Source organism: Rhea pennata, chromosome 25, assembly GCF_028389875.1.
Source record: "Rhea pennata isolate bPtePen1 chromosome 25, bPtePen1.pri, whole genome shotgun sequence".
In the NCBI taxonomy this organism is placed as follows: domain Eukaryota; kingdom Metazoa; phylum Chordata; class Aves; order Rheiformes; family Rheidae; genus Rhea; species Rhea pennata.
Window position 1 is genome coordinate 2,049,440 of NC_084687.1, and position 27,059 is coordinate 2,076,498.

Consider the following 27,059-nt stretch of genomic DNA (forward strand, 5'->3'; position numbering starts at 1 on the left):
TCTAAAAGATTAGCTCAAGGTCAACAGATACCTCTGGGCTTATGTAGAAATCAAGTCTTTTTTTAGATCTGCCTTTTAATTTCCATTTCTCTCTTTCACACTTGATCATTAATAGATTAACTAAAAATTCAGTAAAGTAGTCCCAATGCACATTGCCTCATTAGAGATACTTTCTGTCACTAAAGTCATATGGCAAACATTTTACAGCGTCTTGGCAGCAATGACAAATCTTAACATTGTATGATGAATTAAAGGCATTAAAGATTGTTACCTTTAATGGTGAGAAAGGTTTTGCTGAATGCACGGCCCAATTCATTGGTAGCCTGTACCATATATTCTCCTTCATCACTTTTTGCAGCACTTAGAATCACTAGGGAGCAGACACCAAAGGTATTTGTGCACAAATAGGTAGAATCCTTGGAGAGGTCCCTGCCATCCTTATACCATGTGATCTTTGGTGGTGGATGGCCTGCAACCGCACAGCTCATATGGCACTCTGTCCCAGTGGTCACCACATGAGGCTTCAATTGGACGAGGAATCTCGGGGTTTCATTTTGATTAACTTCCCTGTATTCTGGTTGTTTGACTTCAAATTTAGCTGTTCAATAAAAACAACAAAAAAAAAAAAATAAAATCCAGCAACATAAAAACCTAAACTCAGATACTGCTCCATGAGGATAGAAGTCAAAGATTGATTTTCAGCTGTGACTTTTAACAATGGCATTCTACATTGCAAATTGTCCAACATGCCATGCACCTCCAAATTGTAATTTGTGGTTTATTCTCTAATTGATAAAATTTTAATCTTTAAGTCAGCAACTTTGGTTTCTGCAAAACTTAAGCCTCAGATTTTGCTTGGAATTCATTCTGTTATGAATTGTGAGTGATATAACTGCTGAAAATAAAAGAATAATATCTGACTTGCAACAATGTCTGTGCAGAGAGGACAAGCCTTCCTTGCCAAACAGGAATTTCTTAGGGTATCTCTATGTACTCTCATTCTGGGCATCAAAATGTTCACAGGAGGAGAGACTTATTTCAGGAAGCTGTACTAGAAACATTAAAAGGAACAAAGCAGGACAACACACATACATTGATAGTTATTTGTAAAAGCTGTTTTACCCTTTTCTTTTCGAAGTCTCCAGGGCTTTATAGTTTCAGATGGAGCACTGGCTCCCAAGTAATTTTTTGCCACAACTCTAAAGTAGTAGTCCCGGCCTGGGATAAGTTTGGTGAACGTGAACTTGTTGGTGTAGATCAGATCACCCACCATGTGCCACAAGCCTTTCTGTGATTCACGTTTCAGGACCGTATAGTAGAGATTGCTTTCCCATTTCTCAGATGCTGATGGCTCCCAGGTCACTGTTACTGCATTTGGCACAGTCTCTTCCAACTCAATAGGTCCAGGGGACTGTGGGATATCTGTCAGAAGAAGGCAAAAATACCAAAGATGTAGGGGAAGTGGCACAGTAGGGAGCCCTAAAACCCTTGAGGCCATCAGATATTCTAAGTATAGGGACTGAGTAAACATCCTGGTCATTAGAAGGGACAAAATTTGAAACTTCCTCCTCCGGATGCACATGAACTTCTCCTGCATTATACCAGCCATGTTGGGCCTCTTCTCCTTCTTATAGATAGAGGTAGAAGATGAGGTTGATTCAGCTAAACTTTTTCACCTTAGTGAGAGAGCTTACAGAGTTGCTATGGCTATGAGTAAATAAAGGTACTACAGCTTTTTGCTGACTAATATTAGGTTGTTAAAAAGAGCTTGAGCTGCTCTCCTGTTTTTTACAATATCTAACTTCATAACCAGACTCTTTCTGGTAAGGAGGTGCAATTTAAATCAGTAGCCTGCTCTGTCCCGCAGATATGCCAAGTGATACCACAAAGTGGCTAGACTGAACCTCATGGAAAACTGTATTCCTTAGTTCTCCCTGTGCCTCCACTGTGCTCAGAGCTCACTGTGCTCAGTTCAGCTCCTTGCCTACTGCCTACTCATGCCTAAATCTGCACATACAGATAGTAGTGAATTACCTGTAACTTGAACTTGGAAGCTGAATACTTCTTTATTCCCAGACCCATTCTGAAGCACAACAGTGTAGGTGCCACTGTCAGAGAACTCAGCTGCTTCAATCAGCAGTTGGGTGGTACCATATTCGGTGTTTATTGTGGCCCTTCTTGGTAGAGGAAGCCCATCCTTTAACCAGGTCACTACTGGATCCGGAGATGCCTACAAAGAACAACACAGGTTATAGCCCACCTCTGTTGTCTCCATTTTATGTCTTTACACCTTTAGTGTTGTCATCTTCTCCCAAATGTATATCTACACGACACAATTCAGTCACATGTAGAAGTATCTGAGCTGGATCTAAACAAATTAGATCTAAATGGAAGATTATGATAATAATAATGACAACCTGCTTCCAGTGTCTGAGCAACCCTCTTCAGAGCTAGTTCAGATATCTCTTCAAAGCTCTATTTTGTTTCTTTAATTTAAACTTTTTTCCTTTAACTTTTTGTTTTGTTTTGCTTCTTTAACTTTTAAATTCTATAAAGAAACTTTAGTTTCTTTGTTATTTTTTTCCTTCTTTTTGTCAAACAAGATGTGCTGGTTCAAGAACAAGAGATGGTAACAGTAGTTACTATTTTGTACTTTTTAAAATATCTGCTGTTTGGGGTGGGGGAAGGATTCTCTGTATGGTATCTATCTATTGTGCTATCTTTGGTCTTTATTCGCCAAGACAGCACCTGAGTTGGAGCATGGCCAGCAAATATGCACGTTTTGCCTTCATCAACCTCTTCCTGATATCCTTGGCCTTACCTGTATTGCTCCAAGCTTAGGTCAAAGCACATAGCATTCTACCAGTGCAAATCAAGTAAGGACTGCTGTTTAGTAAGCTGAATATAGTCAGCAGGATGGTGCTAGAAATCCTACCTTTGGGTCTTTCAAGGGATTCATGGGGAAATCAGCTGATGAATCTAAGTATGCAAGTTTAGTAGCAGATGATGATGATAGTGAACACTGTCCATCCAACCATATCAAAGTGTCTTGTCTGCAGAGATTAATGAATGACCATAATCTCATAACTCACTAATACCAAAAGTGACAGACGAATTGTTGTTGTTTTCCTTGTGCAGAAAATTTACAAAGTACAAGCAGCTTAACAGATTTGCCCAGGATCTTGCAAAAATTCCATGCCAAAGAAAAATAGCTCAGTTTATATGTCTACTACTGGCTACAGCATAAAAATAGAGAGATTTCTTATGAAACCATTTGAAAACTTACTTCAAAGGGAATTGGCACTCGGATGGTATTGCCTGCTTTTATAATCAGGAAGCTTTTCACTCTGTCATCTATTAGGAATCTGGGAGGAACTGGAAAAGACGGTGATTACAATCAAAGGTTATGTGCTATAACAAAGTTATTGGCAAACAAACTCATGCATGTGTCAGATACTCCTAAAGTCTTTCCAACAGCTAGCTTGTGGGCTACTGATAAAATCATAGTTATATTATTGAAAAAAAAAGCTCCTTGATTCAGCATCAGAGTTCCTTGCTAGCCATTACGCTTTTTAAATTTTACTATTATTTATTTACCACTACAACTAGAAAAGGGGAATAATGTAAAAATATTTCCACATGATGTTATGACATCTCAACCACGGATAAAGTGGCTCTTTGACACACTTTACCCTGTCTCATGGATGATATTCTACATAAAATGATATTTATGGAAAAGGAAACTACAAAAGATGTTTACGAAAGATGTATTCATGAGAACAGCTGAACAAAGAATATTTTTTCACCACCTCAAAAATTCTTTGTTCATTTGAGATTTTCACGTGACCTAGTGAAATAGCAACCTACGAACACTGAAAATCCCAGATGATATCCTCAGACAACAGGCTTGAGTTTATTAAAAATACTTTTCATATCATACTCTTTTTAAATATTTAAAATTACTTTTCTTTTCACTGATATACTATTGTATTTAACTTTTTTTTTTAACTATGCATTTTAATTCTTTTTCTTATTTCTATTCAGTAACATTTCAAATCTGATCTTTTGGAAAAGCTGAAGAACAGAAGGGGAAAAAAACCCCTTAAAAGTAACTATTTTGTGTGTTTCAAATTTTGTCAATTTTTGAAAATTTATAAAGTGATAGGACTGTAGGATTTGCTTCACCTAACAGTGAGAGTGCTCTGTGTGAGGGGCAAAATGTGGAAAAATATTTGGCGTTCTTGTATCATAATAAGTCTTTAACATGAGAGTTTAACATGAGTTCACCACTCTGTGTATTGTACATTTACTATCAGTTCAATCTTCAGATTTTCCTGATGAAGTAACAAAACTACAACATACTCTAAAGGAGCAACATCATATTTGTCTTTCTGTTACAGTCTAGGACTTCAAGAGAAGCTCTTGTCACAGTGACCCACAGACTAAAAGACCACAGTCCAAGTCTTCAACAAAATTGTCTGTGTGCTATTACCTGCAGAAGGATCTAGTTCACTTTGAAAGCAGCCCACTTTGACTTACCAACAGGAGGAGCAGCTTCAGTGGAAGCTTCAAGCTCTGCAGCTTCTCCTGGGCCACTGTCGTTGAGGGCTCTCACACGTAGAAAGTACAATTCTTTGGTTTGCAGGCCTTTAACTGTGTATGTGGTTTCGTTTATAGGAAGAGCACTGCATTTGGTCCAGTTGAGGTTGTCATAAGATCGCATCTCTACCTCATAGCCTTTCACATCAACCCCCTCTTTTGGCTCAGGTTTTCTCCATGTCAGGGTGATGCTAGTGCTGTCACTGCTGGCCACTCTAAGGTCCCTCACTTGACCTGGAGGTTCTGAAATGAGAATTTTTATTTCAACTATTTTTAGGACTTCTGTCTTCCCTTTTCAGTCACTTCCTGAGACTCTCAACATTCTTTCAGTGCACTGGATATCCACCCTGCTATCTTCCCTGCAGTTTGTCCCAGTTCTTCAGAGCTGTATCCAGGTTCCTGCTGCCAACAATAGTGCAGCACATTCTGTAACACTCCTGCAGTGTGACTTGCTTTGTGACCCATCCTAAATTTCTCTTCACACTGCACATCGCTCCTGCAGATGAAGTCTGACACACCTTGACTTACTCCTCACACATGAAATCCTTCCATTCCTTTCTCATGCAGACAGTGGATTCTCAGCGATGAAACAGGTATCTAATTATTTCATTTTTGCCTTCATGTATTTTAAAAAACATTTTAAAACATTACTTCTCTACAAATACCCTCAGTCTACATCCTTCTTTAAGCATCCCTGAGCCAGAGAGATGGAAGCAGTTCACTTACTTGTGGAATCCTGAGCAAAGACAGGCTCTGATGGTGCACTGGCCTCTCCTACACCAGCAGCGTTGACAGCTGCCACACGAAATTCGTACTGCAGCCCCATCTTGAGATTGGTTATTTTCAGTACCTTGTCTGCAGGAAGAAAAGGATTGTGTTGGCTTATGTGAGCAATTCCGCAAGCAGTAGATGGTGACACAATGATCTTGGACTTTATGTCATATAGAAATGCACACTGCATAATTCTCAGGAGCTATGTATAAATGCTGTCCCCCTTTCCTCGGCCCTTCCCTGCCCTAGGGCATACATACTTCTGGGATGTGTTCATTGTATTCTCTTGCAGATCAGACACCATCTGAGAGCAATTAAATCACTGAAAGAAAAAATACTGCTTTTCCTTTTGGTATAATCCTAAACTCTTCTATACCAGATAAGGAATCCTAGACTGCACCTGACAGATAATTAACAGCTATAGTCAAAACACATTTTGGAACACATACACATCATTTGGGTTTCTTTATGCCCCTTGCATTTATAAATTCCTACCTGCCATATTTCCAGCATTAGGATTGAGGATAACGGCATGTGAAGTAAAGATTTTAATTCTAGAAATTGAACATGTCAGTTTATCCATAGAGGAGCTATGTTCCTGGATGCAGCAATGACCTTCCCCAGACATATGCTTACACACAATCTAGACAAGACCTCTCTTGAGAGCAATAAGAGATCATAACCCTTCTCCCAGACATTCAACTGTCTATGAACCAAGGACTGGCTTTGCTATGATGCAGCTGCATAACCTTGGCTTAGATTTCTGAAAAAATTGCTTAGTTGTGAGAAAGAGTGTAGACTAGGTAAGAAGGTAAAATTTCAGATGGGGTAAATATGGTTGAGATGGGGATAGTCAGCAGCTCAAGAATTCAAGACGAAAAGCACTAATGTGAAAAGGTATAAAATCCTAAGCAGGAAGCAAGGGGTAAGAAGACAGCAACTTCTCATCAGATCAGCATATTACCTTCTAAGTCTACTGAACTTTTTGCCTTTTTGACATTTTCCAGTCTGTTCCAACTTTTAAGCTACCTACCTGCTACAGGCACCTTGGTAACTGGCATCCAGATATTGGCACCCTTCTTGCGTTTTTGAACCATGTACCCCACTATTCGGGAATTGCCAGTTTTATGAGGTGTTTTCCAGGATATTGTGATGGTTTCTTTGCTGGCACTGACGATCTCAGGGGGATCTGGGGGACCAGGTGAACCTAGAGGGAGATTAGCATTTTGTTATTAGCAGGCTTCTTCTTCTTCTTCTTCTTTTTTTTTTTTTTTTTTTTCTGCAAGGTAAGGAAGTGCTCCAAGTAGTTTCTTCTTTCAGTTTCCTCAATGTATTCATATGGATGTTTTTAAAGACTTGAACGAAAACTTATCATTATATATCCTATTTCCCACACAAACAGGATCCAGGAGTGTGGACCTCCTTTCGTAATGCTGATTTCATGAATGACCTGCTGTCATCACTACCAAGAATTAAACTGTCAGCCTACAGCGAGAAGCATGTACATTCTTACACCCTAGCAAAAGTCAATTTTAATCTTGCTTTTAATGATAGAAATTAGGATCATGATGGATTTTCCAATCCCCCTGCTAGAGCCCCCAAAATATAGTAACACTACTTAAGAGTATAACAATGAAAAATTAGCAGAAAATTTTATCTTTGCAAAGGATGGCCTGCAATTATGCAAATGAAAACGTAGATAGAGGAGAATGAGAAACAGAGTATTGCTCTCTCACTAGTACTATGTTCATGCTTGTGATAAAATTGTTCTAGTATTTTAATTCATTGGAGGACTCAAAGAATGGAATTGCAAATTTGGAAATTGAGAGTATGAAGTGATCACACCAAAAAGTGTTGCAGGCACTGAGAGATTCTTTTGCCTGTGGAATCAAGAAAAGGCTTTGCATGTTTTCTTTGTAGCCACCCAAGGAAAAAGTTTCTCTGGTCTTCATGCATTTCCTCCATTAAATTGTTTTAGAATTCAGATTGGAACAAAGCTGAAAATTTAACACTGTCTAACTCAGTATCACCAAAGCCTACAAAAAGCTCCTAATCTTGCAGAATATGTAAAATCTTCATGGGTTTGTTCAGCCAGGATGCAGATTCAGATCTGTAGCAACATCCAAAATGCAGTAAGTTTTCCTTGATATAAGCTTTAATAATGAATTAGAATATAGAATATGATTTTTAAAAGTTCTTCCTTACCTTTACCGACAGCCTTCACCTGATCTGATTTCAGGGCATCACTGGTTCCCTCTGCATTCACAGCTCGCACCCTGAAGTAGTAGCTCGTATCTTGTTCTACTTTGTTGGTAGTGAAAGTAGTACAGCCTTTGAGTGTTTCCCCCAAAGTCACCCAGTCTTCCTGGCCTATTTGCTTCCTCTCAACAATATAGCTTTGCACTGGTTTGCCCCCATCCTCCTTTGGAGGCTTCCACTGAATGGTGATGCCACTTGCGGAGCTTTCTAAAACTTCGATGGGTCCTGTGGGTTGCTGTGGCTTATCTGAAAAGTGAAACACAACAACTGCATGTTGGCTCTACATTCAGATATGTTCTTGGGTTTGGACTACCATTGTTTCTTGCTCACCAGCTGGGAGAGTTGGTTTCAGCTAGAATATATGCATAGTTGCAAAATGAGGTACAGGGACTTGAATTGCCTCTTCCAAAACTTAGGAGAAGTTTTGATAAGGAGTAAGAAGCCAGGCCCTTGCTCCTTGAGTTGATTGTTTTCATTAGCATTTTATCAAGTGAGCTTCCATATAAGGATGAATATCTTTTCTGGACTTCCACATCAGCAGACATTTATGGTTTAATTCACCTGGATAATCTGATTTTAGATATGTCTGTTGTCTTTAGTCCTATCTTCCACAGTCACGCAGTATTCAAAACTCAACTGTTAAGGCTCTGCAAAACCAAACTAAAATTGTGTCATCTTGTATTGAAGTGTGAGAAATGTGTCAACAAGCTTTTCCTGTACCCTGATTTAGTGGATGGTGGAAGAATTACATTGGAAATGATCTAAATCAAAATAATTCTAATTTAGGCTTTGACTATTTCTCTCCAGAAGTGTATTTCACTTTCTGTACCAATACATACTCAGACTTACCACATTATACTAGATGTAGCTGAGTTTTCCTAGGCCTGTAACTACTATACACAATATTACTCTGTTTTCTTGAAAAGATAAAGAGCATTTTACAAAACTAACCTGTCACACTAATCACTCTGCCTAAGCCTACAAAAGGAGATTCTATTAATATGGAATACTAAGTCAGTAAGAGACAAACAGGGGAAGAAATATTTGAGTTTTAACAGCTTTTTACGAGCATATCTAAAATAGAGAGCCAGCTAGGATATTTAACTAGTATTCATCTTTGAGGAAAGAAGTTTATTATTGATTATTTATATTTAAATTCCTTCAGTTTTTCAAGAGCAGTTTTACAGGACAAGAAGAGAGAGGCTTAAGGAAGATCACAGAATCACAGAATGGTTGAGGTTGGAAGGGACCTCTGGAGATCATCTAGTCCAACCCCCCTGCTCAAATAGAGTCACCCAGAGCATGTTAGCCAGGATTGCATTCAGGCAGGTTTTTAGTATCTGCAGAGAAGGAGACTCCACAACCTCTCCGGGCAACCTGCTTCAGTGCTCTGTCACTCTCACTGCAAAGAAGTTCTTCCTTATATTCAGGCAGAACTTCCTGTGTTTCAGTTTGTGTCGGTTGCTTCCTGTCCTGTCACATGGAACCACTGAAAAAAGTTTGGCCCCATCCCCCTGACACTCTCCCTTAAGGTATTTACATTTAAGGACATTGATAAGATCCCCTCTCAGTCTTCTCATTTCCAGGCTAAACGGGCCCAGCTCTCACAGTCTTTCTTCACAGGGGAGATGCTCCAGTTCCCTGATCATCTTTGTAGCCCTATGCTAGACTCTCTTCAGTAGCTCCATGTGTCTCTTGTACTGGGGAGCCCAGAACTGGACACAGTACTCCAGATGTGATGTTTCATTTAAAAGAGTAACCATAATTTAACTTTATTGATATGTTTTTTAATATCTAGGAATGACAATGTTGGAGAAGTTACATGGTTACTTCAACCTATAGTTGAAGTCTGCACCTAAGTTTTTGTTGGGTATAAAGTTGGAATTTAATGTGTTACCACAAACTGTTAATAAGTCTTGTAGTGTCCATGGCTGTACAGAATTCCAGTTGGAGCTAACTCAAAGTAAGCACATTGTATACAGTTTGTAGGTTTTATGGTACACACAAGCATTTTAGAGAACAGGTTGGGAAACAGGTAAAGATGGAATAAAAAGAGATGGAAGAAAGCATAGTTATGTGGACCTGTATACCTTTCAATTCTGCGAGGCACCTAACAAGGCCAATCCATGCCAAGTGACATGGACCATATCAGTTTGGAGGCAGTATGCCCTGCAGTTAAGTACCACAGTCCTGGTCTGCCATGGCTGCCTGCCAGCTAATTTGTCTGAGTCTTCTTTGCATGTGCTCGTGATATATGAGATGATTCTGTAGTAACCTAAACGGGGGCACAGTCAAAATCCCTTACTGTAAACATACCCCTTTGACCTCACCAAAGTCAACGCAAGTTCTAGGAATTTCTCAGTATATTTCTAGCTGGTTACTTTGAAAGACAGGCGAGAATAGATGTTCCTATGAGTAGCATTCATAAAAGCCTTATTCATCTTGAAATAAATTGTAGCCCAAAGGAAGATTGTCACCAGTGCTACTCAGGCTCCCATGCCTGAGATTTGCAATGAAAGCCACAGTGGATGTTACAGAGTTCTTACCTATTACCACAATCTTCAGGTTGATCTCCAGGACTCCGTGGTCATTCTTCAGCCTGACTTTGTAATCCCCAGAGTCCTTTCTCTCACTGCTAGAGATGGTCAACATGGTAAAGGTATCTGTTTCATCAACACGAATCCTTCTGTCATCTACTAGCTCCATTCTGTCCTTTAGCCATGTTGCTCTGATTGGTAGCTGGCCCTCAAAAGGGATCTTGATCTTTATTTTCTGCCCAGCCTTGGCCTCAATAGGAACATTCATTAGGTTTTTGAGGAGAACTTTGTCAACGTGAGGAGGATCTAAGCAGATAATACAAGGTCATTAATAATTGCAATTCAAAGATTATAAAGCACACCTTGGAGGGCTTCTCTGTATTCATGGTAACCAGACTTCTCTGTATTCATGATTGCTGCTTACAACAAACAAGATTTAATCTGGTTCTTTGGGGCTTATGCAAACTGAATCATTGCTGTTCATGATGATACAGAAGTGCACAACATTGGGATCTTCTCCTTCAGCTGCATGTAGAGTGCACATGCACTTTGCTATAGGAAAATTATCACAAAGTACTTCTGGCATCATACTAACCTTTTTGCTGGAGCAAATTTTGTCCTGAATGCATAATCTCAGAGGCAGTACACTAAACACACACAAGAATGAAGAAACTGGTCTGACATGCATGCCAAAATCTTTGAGTTAATGATAGGAGCTATTCAGGAAGACTCTCTGATTAAATTTGGAATTACAGAATGCACCAATCTATACAAAAAACATCTCCCATGTCTTTGCAGATTCTTTATTACAAAGTTATCTTGATGACCACCTATAGATCTCATAGAAATTGTATTACATTTCAAGTATATCAAGGCTAGCATGCTGCATTAAGAATGGGAGTAGTTTGAACACTCACCTTCAACAAAAAGAGAAGCTTCAGTTTTCATATCTGCAGCTTCAAACTTATATTTTCCAGCATGAATATCTTCTACTTTGTTAATAATCAGTTTGTGGACTGAGCCCTCCTCTACAAAAAGGACTCCATCCATGCTTTTTAACTACAAAGAAAAGCACAGAAACCTATTCTTTAAAAAAAAATAAAGGCAAAAAATCCAACAATCCAAACTTTAACAAGATAGAAATCTTAGACATATGACCTAACTCCTCTAAGGAAATTTGACAAATAAATTTGGAATATAATTTAAAAGTTACAGGAATGTGCTGTGTGTTTGAAACAACTGTGTCAATAGCTGTGTCTGAGCCTGTCTTTTCACAAGGGCAACAAGCACTGAAAAATGAGCAATTCTCAGAAAACAGAACCTTTTAGGAAACCTCAGCTGTGCTTACAACATTCTTCCACCATGACTTGTTATTAATGCACAAGAAACATCCTGCTATTGTTGAATATTTTGGCATTATTTATCTGGTTGCACATAAACACCTAATGCACCAACATATTCCCCAGAGAGCCTTGATTCAAAATCCGTTAAAGTAAATGGGAGATTTACCTTGAGCTACCATCCAAAAATATTAGGAAAAATATCTCCAAACTCTCTCTTTTTATTCTTAATGCTAACTTTGGCCTATTCTTGTGCATGACACCTCTCAATTCCTACAGTATCCTCTGGATTCCATAGTCCATTCTCCTTTGTTGTTTTTATCCATGATATATGGAGTATGATATATATGCTTATGCACTGATTTGAAGAAGTATTCTTGCTGTTATGCATTTCTGAAGATCATGTCCTTAAACTGAACATCCTCTGAAGATTCATCACCACTTTTTGCATGTTTCTGTCACACATCAGACATCCACATTGAAAGGAAAAGACCTGCCCCATCTCCACCCATGAAAAAAGGACAGAAAATACAAACCCTCCTGGTGTCAGCAAGAACAGAAATGCCTTTAAGCAGAAAAGGGGAAGAAACTTTGCTGAGTTTCTGTCAGGAATTTTAGTCTAAGCAGGCTCCTGTGCAATTCTTCTGTGGCCATACTCAGGCTACTCTAAGAATGACAGAGGGAGGGACACCTTGACACACTACATGGCAGGTAAAGCCAGAAAGCAAAGCACCACTAATCAAAGAAAATGTAGCTATGCAACACTTAAGTTACCTTTAATCCGTCTTTAAACCAGGTTCCTTTCACTTCATCATTACTGACAGCACAAGACAGCTCAGCTGGCTCTCCTTTCAGGACTCTAACATCGACTAATGGTTTGGTGACACGACCACGTGGTGCTGAAATTTCAGGAAAAAAATGTATAAAAGACGCTATCTCTGCATTATACAGGAGTGGAGACTGACAAAGAGTAATATATAAACAAAAATGCAAATGCACGTGAGGAGAAAGCTTTTTAAAAAATGTATTGTAGTTATGAGAGGGTTTTGTACCAAGAGGTTAGGGGCCAACTGGCATAAACTCATTGCTCTGGAGGACTTGCTAATTGGCCTGTACTCAATACAGCACTTATATCAACCTAATAGACAATGAATTAATCACAAAACAGATTATCCATCTACAAACTTGCTCTTTTAAATCTATGTTAATTTTTTGGCTCCCTCTACAGACAGTAGGGAAAAAAAAACAAGCTCCTTCTATTGATGTCCTATTTTATTATTCTTTCTCATTATTGTTTTTTTGTTGCATTGGTCAGACACAAGGCAGCTTAAATGGTCTCACTGAATCACCCCAGTCATATCATTCTCTACCCTTTATATTCCCTTTCTTCCCTCCCAAGTTCTTCCCCTTTAACATCTTCATCCTCTTTCAAATAAACAGTACACTCCTATTTACCCTTTCTCCATTGGTTTCAATATTCCTGATTTTATACATTTATTTTTATTTATGTTATGCTTGCCTCAGAAATTTCTAGCACAGTCAGCAGTTCCATTAGGCTACTATCTTCCTTTTATACATATAAAGTTTCTAACTTCTACCATTTCTTAAGTTACCATCTTGATACTGCAGCTACTGGTCAGGGTCATACAGATGCATACACACTGTTCTCCTTTTCCTATATGAAACACCCTAAAATTTCTCACGTTAGAAGAGACGAGAGCTCTTTACATTAGGCCCAATGTACACATGAATTCAATATAATGTGGTTCCCAGAACCACATGCAGCTCTTTGCAGTAGGTGTTAGGACAAATAAAGAGAAATGCTAAGTTTTAAATTGCAGTAAAAGAAATAAACCATATTCCTCAAAACTAAATGTGAACTAATATGTCTGTGAACTGAAACCTGTTGCATGTATGCTCTGAATCATTTATTTGAATGAACAGATATCTGCTTCGCATAATTTAATAAAGATAATATAGATTTAGATAACTTAAATAAAATTTTAGATAAAAGGACAGCACTCCATAATTATAATATCTATCCATACCTGCTATATGAGAAATTGTATAATTAGATTAACAGACAAATTAACTCTATAATGATTATTCTCAATGCAGCTGAGCAGACAAATGATCTCTCAAGTCTTCTTAGAAGAAAAACCACACTCTTTCATTTTACCACATAGAATGGAGTTGAAAAAAATTTTAAATTAAAATTCTGTCCTCTCTGAGCTCTGGAGTATGAGTCAGTGTCATTGGTCATGGATAGAACTAGAAATGTTCAGAGCACATCTGAATCACATTCAAGGTACACACTCAAAAGCTGAGTTACCCCAAATAAAGGTTATATTAAGGTAATTTGATCTGAAGGTACTTGTCCACAGAACAGCAGCAAATCAATGGTAGAATTAGGAACAGATCTCAGAACAAGCAAATTTCTCTGTATAACTGTACTCTTCTTAACTGTAAGATTCAGGATTAGAAATGTGATTATCAAAATGCAGACACCAGCAACACACAAATTATCAATTAAGACATACCTTTCAAATCATCTTTGTGAAATCTTTTTCTTTCCATACTGTCTGTACTCTTCAAGTATTCTTTTGCTTTAATATCAAGGCCAGGTATCTGTTTTCTCTGGTTTATTGAAGAAAGTCCACCATCAGGATCTGACAACTGATCATAAGCCAGTGAACCTTCATGAAGAACACCTGACTTCCTCCCATCAGCATATCTGTTATGGGATTTACTTCCTGCTCCACCGAAGGCAGAATCCTTGCTATAATAGGAGCCTAACTGTCCTAAATCCCTGTCCTCACTCCTGGCACTTCCTTGACCTGAAAGTGAATCTCTGTCATCAGTTGAACCTCTGTGTCCTGATCCTCTGAAATCAATGTGAGCACTAGTTCCTGCTTCACCTCGCATAGAAAATTTGCCAGGATGGGAATCCAGCCCAAATTCACCACCTAATCCAACAGCACCTGCTCTACCATGGACTGAATGCAACTCCCTTTCATCGCTTCCCAACCTGCCAACACCACCTGCCGCAGCCCTAGAGCCAGCTGACACACCATCCTTGCCATAGGAAGACTCAACAGCTTGTATTGCAGAGGCACCACCAACACTCCTACCTTCTGAAGATGATCTGCCATGACGAAAAGCAGCTCCTCCTCCATCTAAATATCCTTGAGTTCTGCTCAGCATAACATCCTTATTATAAGATCCCCTTCCCTCCTCACCCCTAAAAGGAAAATGGGCAGCTCCAGCCACATCCCGAGCTGAGAGATCAACGTTTCCAGATGAAGACCCAAATCCCCTTGCACCAGAACCACCAACAGCTGCTCTAGCTGAAAGACCATCCTTTCCATAGGGAGAACTAACACCTCCCAAACCACCAACATTAGCATCGCCAACACCACCTCTCTTTCCTAGTGGGAGACCATCCTTTCCATAGGGAGAATCAACAGCTCCCAAACTACCAATACCAGTACCATCAGCTCCAGCTCCCATTCCTACTGGGAGACTATCCTTTCCATAGAGAGACCCAGCACCTCCCAAAACACCTATGCCTGCACCATCAACACCAGCCCCAGCTCCCATTCCTACTGGAAGACCATCCTTTCCATAGGGAGTCCCAACAACATCTGTACCTACCGCTCCTGCATGACCAGCTACACCAACACCAGCCCCTGTTGGGAGACCATCCTTTCCAGAGGAAGACCCAAATCCTCCTGCACCTTCCACATCAACACCACCAGTCCCAGCTCTCATTTCCACTGAAAGACTGTCTTTTCCATGTGGAGAGCCAGCTGCCAACGCACCAGCTATACCAACACGAGTATCAGCTGTCAGACCACCCTTTCCATGGGAAGATCGTACTCCCCCTACACCAGCTAGACTTGCATCACTGGTACCAGTCCGATCTGTCATTCCCACTGGAAGACCATCTTTTCCATAGGGAGAACCAACTCCTCCTACACCACCACCATCAACACCAGTCCCAGCTGGAAGACCATCCTTTCCATAGGGAGAACCAACACCTCCCACACTAGCAGCAGCACCACCAACAACACCAGTCCCAGCTGGAAGATCATCCTTTCCATAGGGAGAACCAACACCTCCCAAACTAGCAGCAGCAGCACCACCACCACCAGTCCCGGCTGGAAGACCATCCTTTCCATAGGGAGAACCAACACCTCCCACACTAGCAGCACCACCACCATCAACACCAGTCCCAGCTGGAAGACTTTTCTTTCCATAGGGAGGACTAACACCTCCCAAACTACCAGCACTAGCCCCAGCTGGAAGATAATCCTTTCCACAGGGAGAATCAAATCCTCCTGCACCAGCTACAGCAGGACCACCAACACCAGCCCCAGTGCCCATTCCCACTGGAAGACCATCCTTTCTATAGGGAGACCCAACACCTCCCAAACCACCACCAACAGCCCCAACTGGGGGGCCATCCTTTCCACAGGGAGACCCAATACCTTCCGTATCACCCATACCAGCCCAGGCTGGGAGATCACCTTTTCCACAGGAAGATCCTACTCCCCCTGCATCAAGTATACCTTCTCCACTGGCACCAGTCCCAGCTGCCATTCCCACCAGAAGACCATCCTTTCTATAAGGAGTATCAACACCTCCCAAACTACCAACACTACCACCACCAACACCAGCCCCAGCTGGAAGACCATCCTTTCCGAAGGAAGACTCAAATGCCCCTGTATCCTTCCCACGAGCACCACCAGGTCCAGCTCTCATTTCTGCTGGAAGATTGTCCCTTCCATATGGAGAGCCAGCTGCTGTTGCATCAGCTATACCAACACCTCCTAAACCACCACCAACAACAACACCAGCTCCCGCTCCCACTGGAAGACCATCCTTCCCATAGGGAGAACCAACACCTCCTGAACTAGCAGCACCACCACCATCAACACCAGCCCAAGACGGAAGACCAACCTTTCCATAGGGAGAACCAACACCTCCCAAACCACCAACACCACCACCATCAACACCAGTCCCAGCTGGAAGACCATCCTTTCCATAAGGAGAACCAACACCTCCCAAACTAGCAATATTAGCCCCAGGTGGAAGACCATCTTTTCCAGAGGAAGCCCCAACACCTCCCAAGCCACCAAGACCACCACCACCCCCAGCCCCAGCTCCCGCTCCCACAGGAAGCCCATCTTTCCCATAAAGAGACCCAATACCTCCAAAAACACCAACACCATCCCCAGCTGGAAGACCATCTTTTGCATAAGGAGAACCAACACCTCCCAAATTGCCAACACTAGCCCCAGCTGGAAGACCATCCTTTCCATAAGGAGTCCCAACACCTCCCAAACTAGCAGCACCACCACCGCCAACACTAGCCCCAGCTGGAAGACCATCCTTTCCATAAGGAGAACCAACAATTCCCAAACTAGCAGCACCACCACCATCAACACCAGCCCCAGATGGAAGACCATCCTTTCCATAGGGAGAACCAACACCTCCCAAACCAACTCCAGCAACAACACCAGCCCCAGCTCCCACTCCCACAGGAACTCCATCTTTTCCATAGGGAGAACCAACACCTCCCAAACCAGCAGCACTACCACCATCAACACCAGCCCCAGATGGAAGACCATCCTTTCCATAGGGAGTCCCAACACCTCCCAAACCAACTCCAGCAACAACACCAGCCCCAGCTCCCGCTCCCACAGGAATTCCATCTTTTCCATAGGGAGAACCAACACCTCCCAAACTAGCAGCACTACCACCATCAACACCAGCCCCAGATGGAAGACCATCCTTTCCATAGGGAGTCCCAACACCTCCCAAATCAACTCCAGCAACAACACCAGCCCCAGCTCCCACTCCCACAGGACTTCCATCTTTTCCATAGGGAGAACCAACACCTCCCAAACCAGCAGCACTACCACCATCAACACCAGCCCCAGATGGAAGACCATCCTTTCCATAGGGAGTCCCAACACCTCCCAAACCAACTCCAGCAACAACACCAGCCCCAGCTCCCGCTCCCACAGGAATTCCATCTTTTCCATAGGGAGACCCAACACCTCCCAAACTAGCAGCACCACCACCATCAACACCAGCCCCAGCTGAAAGACCATCCTTTCTATAGGGAGACCCAACACCTCCCAAACTACCAACAACATCCCCAGCTGGGTGGCTGTCCTTTCTGTAGGGAGAGCCGAATCCTCCTGCATCAGCTACAGCAGCACCATCAACACCAGCCCCTGCAGGGAGACCACCCTTTCCATATGAAGATTCAACGTCCCCTGCACCAGCTACAGTTGCACCACTGGGAAAAGTCCCAGCTGCATTTCCCACTGGAAGACCATCTTTTCCATAGAGAGAGTCAATTGCCCCTACACCAGAACTACCAATACCAGCCCCAGCTGGGAGACCATCCTTTCTATAAGGAGACACAACACCTCCCAAAACACCACCACCACCAGCAGCAGCCCCAGCTGGAAGACCATCCTTTCCACAGGGAGGCCCAAAACCTCCCACACCACTAACACGAGTACCATCAACACCAGCCCCAGATGGAAGTCCATCCTTTCCATAAGGAGAATCGGTAACTCCCAGAACACCAAAACCAGCACCACCAACACCAGTCCCAGGGCCCATTCCCACTGCAAGACCATCTTTTCCATAGGGAGTCTGAACACCTCCCAGACCACCAACAACAGCCCCAGGAGGGAGGCCATCCTTTCCATAGAAAGAACCAAATCCTCCTGCACCAGCTACACCAGCACTACCACCAGTCCCAGCTGGAAGACCATCCTTTCCATAGGGAGAACCAACACCTCCCAAACCACCAACACCACCATGATCAACACCAGCCCCAGCTGGAAGACCATCCTTTCCATAGAAAGAACCAAATCCTCCTGCACCAGCTACACCAGCACCACCACCAACAGCCTCAGCTGGAAGACCATCCTTTCCACAAGGAGAACCCACACCTCCCAAACCAGCAACACCACCAACACCAGCCCCAGCTGGGAGACCATCCTTTCCATAAGGAGAACCAACACCTCCCAAACCAGCAACACTACCAGCACCAACACCAGTCCCAGCTGGGTGACCATCCTTTCCATAAGGAGAACCAACACCTCCCAAACCAGCAGCACTACCAGCACCATCAACACCAGTCCCAGCTGGAAGACCGTCTTTTCCATAGGGAGAACCAACACCTCCCAAACCAGCAACACTACCAACACCAGTCCCAGCTGCGAGACCATCCTTTCCATAGGGAGAACCAACACCTCCCAGACCAGCAACACCATCAACACCAGTCCCAGCTGGAAGACCGTCTTTTCCATAGGGAGAACCAACACCTCCCAAACCAGCAACACTACCAACACCAGTCCCAGCTGCGAGACCATCCTTTCCATAGGGAGAACCAACACCTCCCAGACCAGCAACACTACCAACACCAGTCCCAGCTGGAAGACCATCCTTTCCATAGGGAGAACCAACACCTCCCAAACCAGCAACACTACCAACACCAGTCCCAGCTGCGAGACCATCCTTTCCATAAGGAAAACCAACACCTCCCAGACCAGCAACACTACCAACACCACTCCCAGCTGGGAGACCATCCTTTCCATAAGGAGAACCAACACCTCCCAGACCAGCAACACTACCAACACCAGTCCCAGCTGGAAGACCATCCTTTCCATAGGGAGAACCAACACCTCCCAAACCAGCAACACTACCAACACCAACACCAGCCCCAGCTAGGAGACCATCCTTTCCATAGGGAGAACCAACACCTCCCAAACTAGCCGCACCACCACCATCAACACCAGTCCCAGCTGGAAGACCATCCTTTCCATAAGGAGAACCAACAACTCCCAAACCACCAACACCAGCCTGAGCTCCCATTCCCACATGGAGACCATCCTTTCCATAGGGAGACCCAATACCTCCCAAATCACCACCACCAGCTCCTGCTGGGAGGCTATCCTTTCCATAAGGAGAGTCAAATGCTCTTGCACCAGCTACACCAGGACCACCAACACCAACCCCATTTTGAAGACCATCCTTTCCATAAGGAGAACTAACATCTCCCAAACTACCAACACTAGTCCCAGCTGGAATACCATCCTTTCCATAAGGAGATCCAATACTTCCTAAACCAGCAGCACTACCAACACCAACACCCGTCCCAGCTCCCATTCCCACAGGAAGTCCATCCTTTTCATAGGGAGACCCAACACCTCCCAGATCACTATCCACAGTTCCAGCTGGAAGACCACCCTTTCCATAGGGAGACTCAACAATTCCCAAACCACGACCCCTACCAGCCCCCATTCCCATGGGAAATTTGTCCTTTCCATAGGGGTACCCCATTCCTTCTTTACCTGCTACATCAGCTCCAATCCAGTTTCCTCTTCCAGCCCCAGATTCACCTGACTGTCCGTGCTTACCATAGAACCCTCCAATTTTAACAGCAGTAGCATCTCCAACACCTGCTCCAGCTGGTAAACCATCTGGGCCATACAAAGTCCCCATTCCCCCTACAGAAGTGCCACCTACACCAGGTACAGCCCCATCTCCTGTTGGGAGACCACTGGGACCATACAGTAAGCCAGGTCTTCCTTGCTGACCTGCAGGACCACTGCCCTCAACGGTCAGGTCATCCTTGCCATAGGGTTTCCCTATTTCTCCTCTATTTATACTTTCTCCATTAATACCAGCTATAGTAGGCATGCCATCCTTCCCATAGGGGGATCTTATTCCTCTAGCAATCTCAGTACCTGCAGCATTCTTACCAGCTCCAGTCCCTGGACTAGTCCCACTGTATAAATCATCCTTACCATAGGGAGACCGCATGCTTCCCACACTGGCTGAATCAGGATTGAGTCGATCTGACACAGAAGTTCCATCAGCAGCTCCTGATCTTTTTACACCCTCAAAGCCATGTCTAGAGCTAGTATTGCCTAATTTACCATCCCTGTCATGCCAAGAGCCCACACCTTGTGCATCATCCATATCAGTGTTAAGAACATCCAACAAAACATCCTCACCATCATGAGAGTCCCTACCTCCTACATCTCTGGATCCACCTCTTGTGGCATTTGCGCCATAAAAAGACCTCATGATTTCTTCAGCCTTTTGACCGGTCCCAGGACTGGCTCCCCCTAGGATAGCATCCCTGTCAGGCAGAGAACACATCCCACCTACACCAGCACTGCTAGAACCATTTGTTCCCATCATACCCTCCTCTTGATAAAAAGGACCCATACCTCCTTTTCCACTTAAGCTAGCCTCAGTTCCAACTATCAAACCTTCTTTACCATAAAGAAATTCCTTGCTGCCTGCTTCTCCCACCCTTGCACCAGTACCAGCACTAGTATCCTCCAACACAGCACCCTTGCCATGAAGAGCATCTGGACCTTTTGTACTTCTGAATCCAGCTCTAGCATCATCTCTGCCATCTACAGAATACCATCCACCTGCTTCTCCTAATCCATCACCAATATGTGCTCTGCCTGTCATAGAATCCTTGCCATGGGAAGACCCTAATCCACTTAAACCTGTTAATCTGCTGCTACTACCATCACTTGTCATTGAGTCTTCATCTATCTCTGCTCTAGAAAACTGTCCAAATCGTATCCTTCCATTTCCATGGGCTTCATCTAGCCCTTCTTGTCCCAAAAATCTACGTCTACCATCAACATCACTGGAGTAGCCTTGACTGCCTTCTTGGCCATTTCTGTACAAACCATCTTCTTCCATGCTAATGTCCATAAAATGATCTTGGTCATCAAGATATTCTCCTTGTCGAAGTTTTTTAACCCTGTCTTTATCTGATAACTGTCCTTCCAGCCAGCCAGCTTTATCTCTTTCATCTTCATTCTGTCTCCTCTTTCCTTTGGCATCTGTATTGAAGATGCATTGTTTGATTGGAGCAGAAGCAATTTACAGGAAATTAAAGAAAAAAAGAACAAGTAATTAATATGTCATGTAATGCATCAGCAATCAAAGAAAATGTTATCTTTTCATTCTAAAACCCTGAAACATAATATAGTTAAATAAAATTATATTCAGTTCAAATCCTGATTGTTTTTAGTGGCTTATTCAGACACTCAGCATTTCTTAGTTAAAATGGCAATTATTTTTAGTGGAAACATGTTTGTTTAAAAAAAAAAAAAAAGGAAAAGCAAGGCAAATTTCCAGCATGACAGATCTAATCCTGAAGGGCTTAGGTGATATCTGGGACCCATTTAGTTTCGTATGTCTTTAGTTTCTTATATCTTCTCCTCCAGCACTGGAGGAGTAACAGAATATCCCATGCTCAGAGTGGCCATCAGTTCCTACCCTTGAATTGGGATCTCATGGCTATTAAGGCAGCTTGCTTATTTGGCATTCTGGCATTTTAGATCTCCAACCTGAAAACCTGTAGACTAAAGATTCCAGTTCTATAAATAGCTTTGTATTAATCCAAAATTCAGGTTTTTCTCAGAGGAATAGTGGAGCTATCAGCTCACATGCAATTTTGATTTTCACACTAGATATCATTTCAGCAGAGCATTAATGGCTCAGTGAAAGCAGTGGGCACTTCCCTTGTAAGTCTTATTTAACAACCTTTTTGTTTCTGAAAGACCGTCAGACAAGGCCCTTAGAGACAACAGCTTTTGCAACAGTAGGAAATCAACAGTAAGCAGAGCAATGACCTTTTAGAAGTAAAAAAAAAAGAAGCCATCTGACCGATAATCTGCCTTCACCGAATGGCATGTTTTCCATCTTCCTAGCTTCTTCTAACATGCTCAACCTCTAATTTGGAAAGAAAAATACTATCTAGGAAGACATCCATGAAAGCTCCTTTATTGCCTGTACATTATACTGTGTTCACACAGTAGCAGTTTTGTGAAAAAGACATGTTGAGACAGGGATTATTTTTAGACAACTGACGGAGAACATACTACATTACAGTAACTGTAGAGGAAATGAGCCAAGATTTGTCAGACTAACAAAAAGAGTAAATTTTGTCTTATCTGAGGAGGAATAAGGTCTAACCCAGTCCTCATTTCTCCAAATACAATTTAGGAACTAGAGGTTCCACAAATCGTTTCTTATCATAGTATCATATAACAGAGCAATCAGGCATTGAGAGGTATGCTATATACCACAAGAATAATAGTGTCACTTACACTCTACAATAAGCCGGGCATTTGAGAAACAGAGCCCAGTGTCGACCACGTACATGCCACCGTCAGAGGGCAGAACATCTTTGATAATCAGCTGGTGTGTCAGACCATCAGGTGTTACAGAGATCTGGTGCTTCTCACTTGCCTCGAGGAGGTGGGTTTTGTGCAGCCACACAACATCGTAGCAGGGAGTGCATAGGGTACACTCAAAGACAGCAGTTTCTCCCTCAAGACAACACACGTTTCTGAGTGGGTGCTTAAATCTCACAGGAATGGCTGCAATAGAAAATCAAAGGCTACAAACAGGCAACATCAGGACTTTTGTCTTCCAAGAAAAACTTGTTGCAGTAGAAGGAAGAAAGAAAAGAACTTGTAAACTCTGAGAATACTGGTTTAAGCAGAAAAAAGGAAAAACTAGGGCGTATACCTGTGCCTAATTCTGAAATATAGAGAAAGAGATATTTATTATTTTCTTGTGCATTTATACTGTCCACCACTCTAATATGGGGGTAGCTTGCAGTCATTAATGGATTTTAGCATCACAATACGACTGCTGAGGTTGCTTGTTACAATTCTGACTTTACAGAAGGAAACTATAGCATAGGGTAAGTTAAGAATTTGTTTGTATTCATCCAGAAGTCAGAGCCAACCTGATGCTTGAACCTAATCCTTTGGACTACAGAAGAAATACCCCCATCACTAATCACTCTTCTGCCGTTTTTCACCTGCATCATCTGAGGAGAGAACCCTTACTTGCCAACACAAAAACAGTCTTCTGCAGTTAGCAGTTTTTACTGTTGAGCTTTGCATATGTTCCTAGGTTAAATTTCACACTAAAAAATAATTTCTTATAACAGTTGCACATTGCATGCATCAAATTCAAGTCCTTACATTCAGCTTCCAACTCAGTTGAGAAAACAGGCACATCCTCCACTCTGACTTGGTACAAGCCTGCATCTTCTGGCTGCACATCGTTGACAACGAAATTGTACCTTTTTCCTACTTGCCTCAAGAAGTACTTTCTGTATTCATTCTCTGTTCCATATCTCACCCTCTCACCATCCTAGGAAAAGAAACAACATACTCTTAAAGGTGATGCATAACTAGTGCAAGGCATTTCAAATAAATTAGGCCAAATTTGTGCTGAAATTGTCTTATTGATGTCAATGAGTCACAACAGAGAAGGCTACAGTCTGTTATTACTTAAAAGTGAACTGCTGCTGCTCATTGCTCATAAAACATATAGGCAATGCTAGATGCAGTAAGTCACGCGTAGAAGAGAGCATCTGATTCTCAGACTTGGCAAAATGATACTACTTTTCTAGCTCACAAACAGGCATTCTCTGTAACTTTGAAGACAAAGTATTTTTGTTGCTTTAAATTTTAGCACCTTCAAAGATGGATAAGCAGGCAAGTTCACTCCTCTCTTACCCGTGATACACTTGGTTACTTTCTCCACTTTGTGGCTGCATGAACTTTGCCTCATTGTTTGATTCAGAAGTTCATAGAGTTAGTCTAATCTCCTCTTAAAAAGCACAGTCAGGTAACTTTTCCCATTTTCCCTATTTTAAATCCACTAATTACAGTTTGACTAAGATATATCTTCCAGATAAACATCCACAGCACCTGCCTGGGGAGCGTAACAGAATAACTACATAACTATCCTGGATGTTCTACCTCCTTGAAATCTTCTTTCACAGAAAGTGAATTAGAATGAAACATAACACTCAAACAAAATCGCTCTGTTTTTCTGATAAAAGACTTCAGGCATCTGTGAGAACTTCCTCTTACCTGAAGTGCACTTGAAATCAAAGGAATTTTGATTTCTGTCAGTCAGTAACTGACTGAAATGTTTCCCCTATACTTGAATCTTCAAATACCAGGTGACGTGCACCATCAAAGACTACACGGGTCCCACACCAACATTTTTCCCTAACCAATCAAGGATTCTGATCAACAGATGGACAGAAAACGTTGTATGACAATATTTATCTGCTCTCAGCTACTGCCAGGTGGATTGATCATTTCACATAACAGACCTGAGTGACTGCCCAATACATCATCCTTCCCCACCTCCCCCTACCCCAGCCCTTACCTTAAACAGACAAATTTTGCTTTTACTGTTTTTCAGGTCCATCTCTAGACTGAATGTAGCCTGTCCCTTTCTGTTGACCCTGATGTGTTGCTGATTCTTGATACTGTTCAATAACTGTAGAAAAAGATACAAGCATCTAGTAAATGACAGAAGTTCAGTGGCATGACAAACTTCAGCTGAAATAACTGTGAAATCTACTTTGTATCTGTATAGAAAAGAACTACCTCTAACTTTATATGTATGGAAGAAGCACCTGCAAGTTTCCACTGTTTCTCCTGTAGGCAAATTATATTTTACCTGCTATCCTCTTGGTCATTCACAGACTCTGCAACTGCTGTTTGTCCAGTTTTCTAAATGTCCCTGTATGTGAAGGCCTGTCTTGACTCTTAGGTATATAATTCATCAATTTGATGTTCAAATTCTCATCAGAGGCAGCCAGATACAGAATTTAGCCATGGGAATTTCTAAAAGGATTATCCTAAACTCATTATCTCCTAAAATTTTAAAGTGGACTCCAAAAAAAGTCAGTAACATTTTCATCTATGTCAGTATAGAACTGGCACTTCTTTAAAGAATTGCAAAAAATCATTCTCTGCCATACTGTAAAACTTTCAATCTACATACAGCTTATCTTCAGAAGTGATTCAGGAAAAGTAGAACTCTGCAATTACTTAAAAGTCAATGTTTCAGTGGCTTCAGTTTGTCTTACTTCTCCATATTTGGTCTCTGTGTCCTTCCTCATCTCCTGCAGCTTTCTCAGCATGCCACGGAAGTCTGAAATTCCATATTTCATACAGATTCTTTCATAATCTCTTCTATTTGCATGCAGCAACAATTGCCAGATTGCTTCCATGTCCACTGGTTTTGGAGGTGGTTTTGGGGGTCTTAGAAGAAAAAAAAATAGAAATTTTGACAGAGAACAAAAACTCCTTGTTCCCTTCATCTGGTACAGTTTGACCCAGGCCAACTTTTATTCTTTTGAATAATTTCTTGGCTCAGTTCAGGACTTTGCACAGGCCACAGATCATTCCCATTGGTCAGTCTCTGTGCAGCAATCCACTTGGGATGCAAAGGGAGTTCAATAGTGTGCACGTGGCAGGCTCTACAGTTGGCATGGGGTACAGAGCTCATCCCTGGTACTATTTTATCCCTTGACATAGCTCCCTGATAAGCCAAAAACATGAAGCACTTGGCACTAAGCTAAGAAGCTACTTGTTATTTAAAAACGGGAACAGCAGAAAGATTTTTAAAGACAAAATCTCACGATGCAAAGGAACATACAACATGCACCTGAAAACAAGGCTGGTACTTCGCGTTTATCTCAGCCTAACAGAAATTGGGAAACTATTCTGTTATGTATCTCCATGTTGCGCCTTACAGCAACTTTGGAAACAAGAACTGTTGCCTTAAACATTTGTGAAGCTGTCCTTGGCCCTATCATATTGAGAAACAACTAGGAAGTGTAACAATAGCCTTCCCTGTGAAGGCTTACCGCTTTCTCAGCATCTTCCTGAAGTCCTGAAGTTTCTTTTTCAGTTCTATCAAACAAGAAAAAAAATATGCAGTGAGAAAATGGAGCTACCCAAAAAGGTAAAATATACCTCAAAAAAGAAAGGTCATGCAAAATAGCCACCAACAAGAGGCCATTTGACTATGCTGTGTTCAACTTCAGGCAATGTTTTCACCCTTCTGAGAAACTGCCATAAAATTTATTGTCAGGTTTATCAGCCATACCCTTGTTCTTTGAGAGCCTCTGAAGTTCATTGCTTCCCACAGTTCTTTCCTCTCTTTCTGGTATGGACACAGTGGACTGCAGTAAAGCCCTCCATTTCCCAGTCACATTAACATGCTAGATCTAGCTACAGCTGACATCATAAAATCCTTTTCTAGTATGCATCTGGAATCATCAGTCAGAACAGCCCAAATCCATGTTTAAGAATGTCACTTTAGCCAAAAGTAAATAGCAAGCAGAAAGAGTAGACAGAGGACTAGATATCTTTTTATCCCTTCTCTTACTGCATTATTTACAAGTCTTGGGTAAGTTCCAGGGTCAGTAAAGACAAATAAACTCCTGAAGATTTTATTGGTTTTTCTGTCTTAAAAACTCCTCTTCAACCGTTACTGTTGATGCCCATTCAACCCTGCCTCCTCAAGCTGAAGATTTTATGACTTACTATTCCCTTTTTTCCTGCTCTAATGTCTATAGGAGAATAAACTACTCATCCTCTGTTAGTGCCAGCAAGGCAGGCACATCCTCATAATATTTTGGTGTTACTTTCTGAAAGGT

The 27,059-nt window shown here is 42.0% G+C and overlaps 1 protein-coding gene across 1 annotated transcript in view; it reads right to left on the bottom strand.

The window, feature by feature from the left end:
* Positions 1 to 257: 257 nt before the first annotated feature.
* The window catches only part of IGFN1 (immunoglobulin like and fibronectin type III domain containing 1), a 35,767-nt gene continuing 8,965 nt past the window's right edge, over positions 258 to 27,059 (bottom strand). Inside the window, exons 6-29 of the mRNA XM_062594779.1 lie at positions 26,265 to 26,310; positions 25,482 to 25,656; positions 24,773 to 24,886; positions 23,569 to 23,740; positions 22,681 to 22,953; positions 21,004 to 21,408; positions 19,989 to 20,250; positions 19,687 to 19,904; positions 18,247 to 19,656; positions 16,720 to 18,099; positions 16,345 to 16,608; positions 15,421 to 15,702; positions 14,047 to 14,847; positions 12,281 to 12,405; positions 11,084 to 11,225; positions 10,176 to 10,472; positions 7,576 to 7,875; positions 6,404 to 6,577; positions 5,326 to 5,454; positions 4,540 to 4,842; positions 3,287 to 3,375; positions 2,035 to 2,230; positions 1,123 to 1,422; positions 258 to 598 (exon numbers count right to left, since the gene is read on the bottom strand). Coding sequence (XP_062450763.1) covers positions 258 to 598; positions 1,123 to 1,422; positions 2,035 to 2,230; positions 3,287 to 3,375; positions 4,540 to 4,842; positions 5,326 to 5,454; positions 6,404 to 6,577; positions 7,576 to 7,875; positions 10,176 to 10,472; positions 11,084 to 11,225; positions 12,281 to 12,405; positions 14,047 to 14,847; positions 15,421 to 15,702; positions 16,345 to 16,608; positions 16,720 to 18,099; positions 18,247 to 19,656; positions 19,687 to 19,904; positions 19,989 to 20,250; positions 21,004 to 21,408; positions 22,681 to 22,953; positions 23,569 to 23,740; positions 24,773 to 24,886; positions 25,482 to 25,656; positions 26,265 to 26,310 — 8,198 coding nt within the window. The remainder of the gene's footprint in view (positions 599 to 1,122; positions 1,423 to 2,034; positions 2,231 to 3,286; positions 3,376 to 4,539; positions 4,843 to 5,325; positions 5,455 to 6,403; positions 6,578 to 7,575; positions 7,876 to 10,175; positions 10,473 to 11,083; positions 11,226 to 12,280; positions 12,406 to 14,046; positions 14,848 to 15,420; positions 15,703 to 16,344; positions 16,609 to 16,719; positions 18,100 to 18,246; positions 19,657 to 19,686; positions 19,905 to 19,988; positions 20,251 to 21,003; positions 21,409 to 22,680; positions 22,954 to 23,568; positions 23,741 to 24,772; positions 24,887 to 25,481; positions 25,657 to 26,264; positions 26,311 to 27,059) is intronic.